Raw genomic sequence first — 5,000 nt, 5'->3', positions numbered from 1 at the left:
GATTTGTCAGTCACCTTAGAATGCATTGCGGGTGTGTACAAGATTGAATTGACATACAGCGCTGGAGTTTAGATGTATTCAGGCTATTAAGGTGATTCCTTAGCAATAGAAGTTGTCGTAAGATTTTCTTTAAACTTTTATGGATTGTTCCCTACATTATGGTGACTCGAAATGGACAATTAAAAAAAATAGGTCACCAAGCTCGTTTGCGAGATATAACTTGCTCAAGTTACTCATTTAATCATTGCGACTTTATCTATCAAAGACAAGTTTGTTCCATCGGTTCACGCTACGTTTTGCCAGAACAGGAAGCACAGCTTTGACGTAAATTCTTGAAATAACAAAACAGGTGTATTGTATTGTTCAAAAGGAACAATTTACAAGGTTACTGATCACGTGGGCGAAAACACTCTGTACATTATATTTATGGCGCTCGGATATTCCTGTCGCTCAGCTAAGAAGATCTTATCGCTTGGAAGATCACAAGCTCTTTCTTCCACCATATAAACAGCTCCTTTGTTTCTCTTAACAGCACTCTCCACCGCCGAAGCAATCGAGAACAGCGTCAATCAGCCAGATTCTGTCCGCCCTCATAGTGTGGTGCAGTTCGGTCAAATATGCTCCAAAAAGTGGACGCAAGTCCACTATCTTAAGGTTTGCTCGCTTTAGTTTTTGAACGGTCATACTTTTCATCTTTTTCTACCGGCGGGAAGAAGATTATTTTAAAGTTATCCGGCGTGATCCTTGTGTGTGCTATGAAACCGACTCAATGCAGGCGGTAGTAGAGATTCACGAAAATTCTCGAAGATGTCTTGAACACAGTAACGCACAAGTGTCGGATACTAAACGTTCTTTGATTGATACTGTGACATTTATTGCTTTAAGACTATACAGACATGGAAATTTCAGTGTAATTTTGTATAGCATTCTTTCTTGCGAATTATGAGCGAAAGGAAACGGGGCACAAGCTGTTGAATTTAGCCAGTAAGCTCATTTTGTCTGAAGGCGCGTTTACATGACAGAGGAAAAATGGCACGGGTCCGATAAAAAGTGGAACGATTCCAATCATTTTGTAAAGAAGCAGTGAACTTCTATGCTCCCGTAGCGGAATGGATAAAAGTTCACTGTGTCTTTACAAAAATGATTGGAGCCGTTGCACTTTTTATCGGACCCTTGCCATGTTTCCCCTGTCGTGTAAACGCGCCTTGAGTATCAGAATATCGCATGTGGGCTGTTGAGGGCAGTTTCGTTAAATCTCCGAATTCTCGTCTAGAAGCAGTTGTTAAAATTTGTCATGGATGTCTCCATCTACAAGAATTAATTTAACATCGTTGTCTTGAAATTTAAAAGTCCGTTTTTGGTATCTTTTTCTGAAAATTTACTGAGTTTAATTTGCGTCGTGGAGTGTGATTCGTGATCATAAGTGCACAGCGTTAACATTTAATGAACATCAAAATGATATTAGCGAACAATCCTTTGATTTCGATTCTGATTCCATCGAGTACAATAAAGTGAAACCAAATTTTCGGAATCGCAAAAGATGTCATGTTTATCTTTTTATGGTTTCACAGGGTTATTTTCTTCTTCATCACCTGGCAACCATGGTGGGGCGCGACCAGTTCGATAACTTTCTTTACAGCTATGTACAGCATTACAAAGAACGACTGGTGACTTCCGAAGTAAGTACCTTAGCCTTTATTTTCGGTAATTAAGACCAGAGATTAAAGAGCTTCATTTTGGTTTTGCCTTAATTTATGATCAGCTAGCGATCCTGTACGCTTGATCTTTGAACTAGAAACAAAGAGAGCAGAGATAGTCTGGGAAGTTTTTGACAAATGGTATTGCGTGTATTTTCCGCTTTTGAAACAACCAAAGAGATAAAGAGCTGTTCAAATGGTAGGTGAGGCTCACATTGCAATTACTGGTTGACAATCAGACATCATTTCATGCTACTTTGATTTGAAGAAACATACTTGCATGTTATTAACAGGAAAAGACCCTACTCAGTGAGTATAAAGAGACTCTTGCTTCAGTCGCAGATCACCACTGATGAAGAAACTCGTACGAGTGTCTAAGGGTTAGGTCTTGAATCGTAACTTTTTAAGTTACATTCGTTATTCTTCAAACGAGAGTAGCATCAAACCATATCTAGTTATACCATCCATTTCTGTCGGGAAAAAGCGTTTATCCGGTGGAAGACAGAACTGTTGATCTCAACGATGATTTTCGCAGTGGAACCAGGTTCTAACAACGCAAGGAAATGCTCTTTTTGGTAAAATCTGGAGAAAAGGACTACTTCGGAAGGTAGTCCTTTCTTGGTGAAAGTGATTTCCGTAAACACCCTGAGTTTGGCCTGGGTTTGGCCATTCCGACTTCTCCAGAGGCACCCTGTCCGAGTGGCTGAGGCGGATGACGGCTTGAAGTCGACCAGATGGAGTTGATTTTGGGTTTAACTTCAGCTTGTCTTCTCGGGCTTCGCTGGTGCAGAACCAATTGGTCTGCTTCCCTCAACTGGAGGAGGGTCTCTACTTGGTTTCCAGTAAGAGTCATTGTCCTCGTTAAAAGAAAAATATTATCATTGTCTTCCGCATTTTTATAGCGAGTTACAGAGGGAAACTTTTGTGCTGGCTCTGAGCTTTTATTTATTCCACACATTCCAAATCCAGACTTCTAGCACACTGAGAATGTATCACGTTAAATATGGCTTTTCGCAGTCCAGCGTCTTTGACGCACTTAGTATTTTAATTTTTTCTCTTTATTATTTCTTTACAGGACTTCTTTACGTTTTTCTCGCAAAGTTTCCCCGACATTTCAAGGTTGGTTTGCACAGTTCAGCATTTCTTGAAAAGAAAAAACAAACGCTGGAATCTTACAAACGTTTTTCTGGGCGAAACATCAAATTTACCGTGTTTCAATTGACATTCAGAATTTGTCTCCAAATTCAGCAGGGAGTGTTAGGGACTTTAATATCTAGAGTGGCGAAGTAGGCGAAATCGTTACCTCAAAATATAACTTAAAACTATCGCATGTCTTTAGCGATTGTTCCATCTCGCACAATGCTCACGTCGCACAATGTGGGCGAAGTGTCCTAAAAAAAAATACATTGGGTACAATCGGTTTCAGAGTACAATGAAAGGTTCGCATTTGCGTGGTCACGTTGTTATGCTATCACTGGATCGGACGGACGCGTTTTAAGTAAGGAACGAGCAATTCACTGTTGTGTGTTCAGTTATCGTCAAAACCTTAAATTCGATCATTTGACGTTGTTGTTTTGCATGTTACAGCAACGAAATGAACTAACATGCGTGCCGCACGTGCAGCACGATTATGGCCTTGTTTTCACGAGCGGTTTTTCAGGTCGCTAAAGGTCGCTTAGCGACTGACAACCGAAGATTCCGTTAAAACAACTCCTTTCCCAAATCTCTTAAAGTTAAGCGACTCGTCAAATTTCAATACAATTCTCATTAAATTTAAGGCACCAAACCAGGTAGCTTAAACTAGTTGGCAATTTCAATTCGGAAATACAACAGGCGTGCTATTTTATTATTTTTATTATTGCCGCATTGGCTGCTCGCTCGTCATTTATTCTTACCCGTGAAAACACGTATAGTTTTTGAGTCTGCAAACAAACCACTTTCAGGAATGTTAAGCGGGACAACGGCTGTCGTGAAAACACGGCCTATTCTTCCACGTAAAACCAATTATGTTCTGTGTTTTTTTGTGGTAAAACTCGTGGTTAACATTTCTCAAGGTTGCTGACGCAAGGAAACCGGCACAAAGCAAGAGCATTGGTTTAACATGGGAAAATTTAATCGTGCTGCCCACGTGGCACGAGTTCAGTTTAATGTATTTCTATATTCTGTACAGTGCAAAACTACATCGTGAAAAAGGTTTTGGCGACGACGTTAGCGTGTATGCATACATCAGTCATTTCTATATTTTCAAAAGAGCATTCTTATCAATTCATTATTTTCTCCCGTCTAAAGTTATTGTTTGGTAAATGTGGGTGTTCCCTGCTTAGGGAAGAAGAAGAGTTTGGACGGTGAAAGAGCCGTCACATAGACGCGCTAAACTAGTATGGAGTTGTTCGCTTTTGGTTATTCCGTCTCGGTTTTTGCTATGTGGGCAAAAACCCTGATTTCTTGTTCTTTCATCTTACTCACAGTGCAACTATGGAAGAATTTATTCATGAATGGCTGGAGATGGCTGGATTACCCAAAGTAAGGGTTCTTACCATCTAAACTGGTGGTCGAATAGTTTTAAAGCAAGATTTACACTAAACCATATGTTTAACCAAAAGCCCAAAAGTAGCTCCTTGCCGCCTTCAGTTAAACTTTCTTAAAGGGATGGAAGCGCTTGGCTCAAAGAAATTTGATATCCGTCGTTGCATAAATCCTCTAGTTAATGAATTTGACAGAGTATAGAGTGTTTTCACGTGACGTCACAGCGGCCATGTTGGTGTCCCTGAACAAAGGAACGGCGGCCATATTGGTTTACCCAATTAATCCCCCGGGAATTGAGTTCTATTATCATGCGAACGTTTTCTTTTGTTTCAGTGGAAAAACAAGGTTACTGATCACGTGAGTGAAAACACTCTATAAAGAGAAAATACTAAAGTACAACCATTTGAGGTCAGAACTAGTTGATTATAGGTTTGCAGCAAATTCTGCAATGTGCAATTGCTGGTCGACAAACAAAAGGAGCTAATAGGTGTGGTCACACATACCATGGTAGAAGGGACTTCCCGAGGTAAAAGTACCTCAGGAAATTACCGGGGTGTTTCGTAGACCTAGGTGATAGCGGTTACACTCTGGTAATTTCCCGCGGGAAACGTCTTCCAGCCCAAAAGTTTGGTGCTCTGGGCATTTCGTTTGAATAAGCAATTATAGTACAACTTGCACCAGGCTAAATTGTTGGAGCGTATAGGTTGTTTCTTCTGTTGAAGAAATAGCCGTTCTATAAAAAGTCACTAGGCTCGACTGAATTCCTGCAAAATGAAA

At 40.3% G+C, this 5,000-nt stretch overlaps 1 protein-coding gene across 1 annotated transcript in view; it reads left to right on the top strand.

Moving 5' to 3' along the window:
- The window catches only part of LOC138016959 (uncharacterized), a 30,043-nt gene that overhangs the window by 16,157 nt on the left and 8,886 nt on the right, over window positions 1-5,000 (top strand). The window contains exons 15-18 of the mRNA XM_068864146.1: window positions 533-654; window positions 1,572-1,679; window positions 2,773-2,816; window positions 4,166-4,220. Of these exons, the coding sequence (XP_068720247.1) occupies window positions 533-654; window positions 1,572-1,679; window positions 2,773-2,816; window positions 4,166-4,220 (329 nt within the window). The remainder of the gene's footprint in view (window positions 1-532; window positions 655-1,571; window positions 1,680-2,772; window positions 2,817-4,165; window positions 4,221-5,000) is intronic.

Source organism: Montipora capricornis, chromosome 9, assembly GCF_036669925.1.
Source record: "Montipora capricornis isolate CH-2021 chromosome 9, ASM3666992v2, whole genome shotgun sequence".
Lineage (NCBI taxonomy): Eukaryota > Metazoa > Cnidaria > Anthozoa > Scleractinia > Acroporidae > Montipora > Montipora capricornis.
This window is presented reverse-complemented; position numbering and strand designations above follow the sequence as displayed.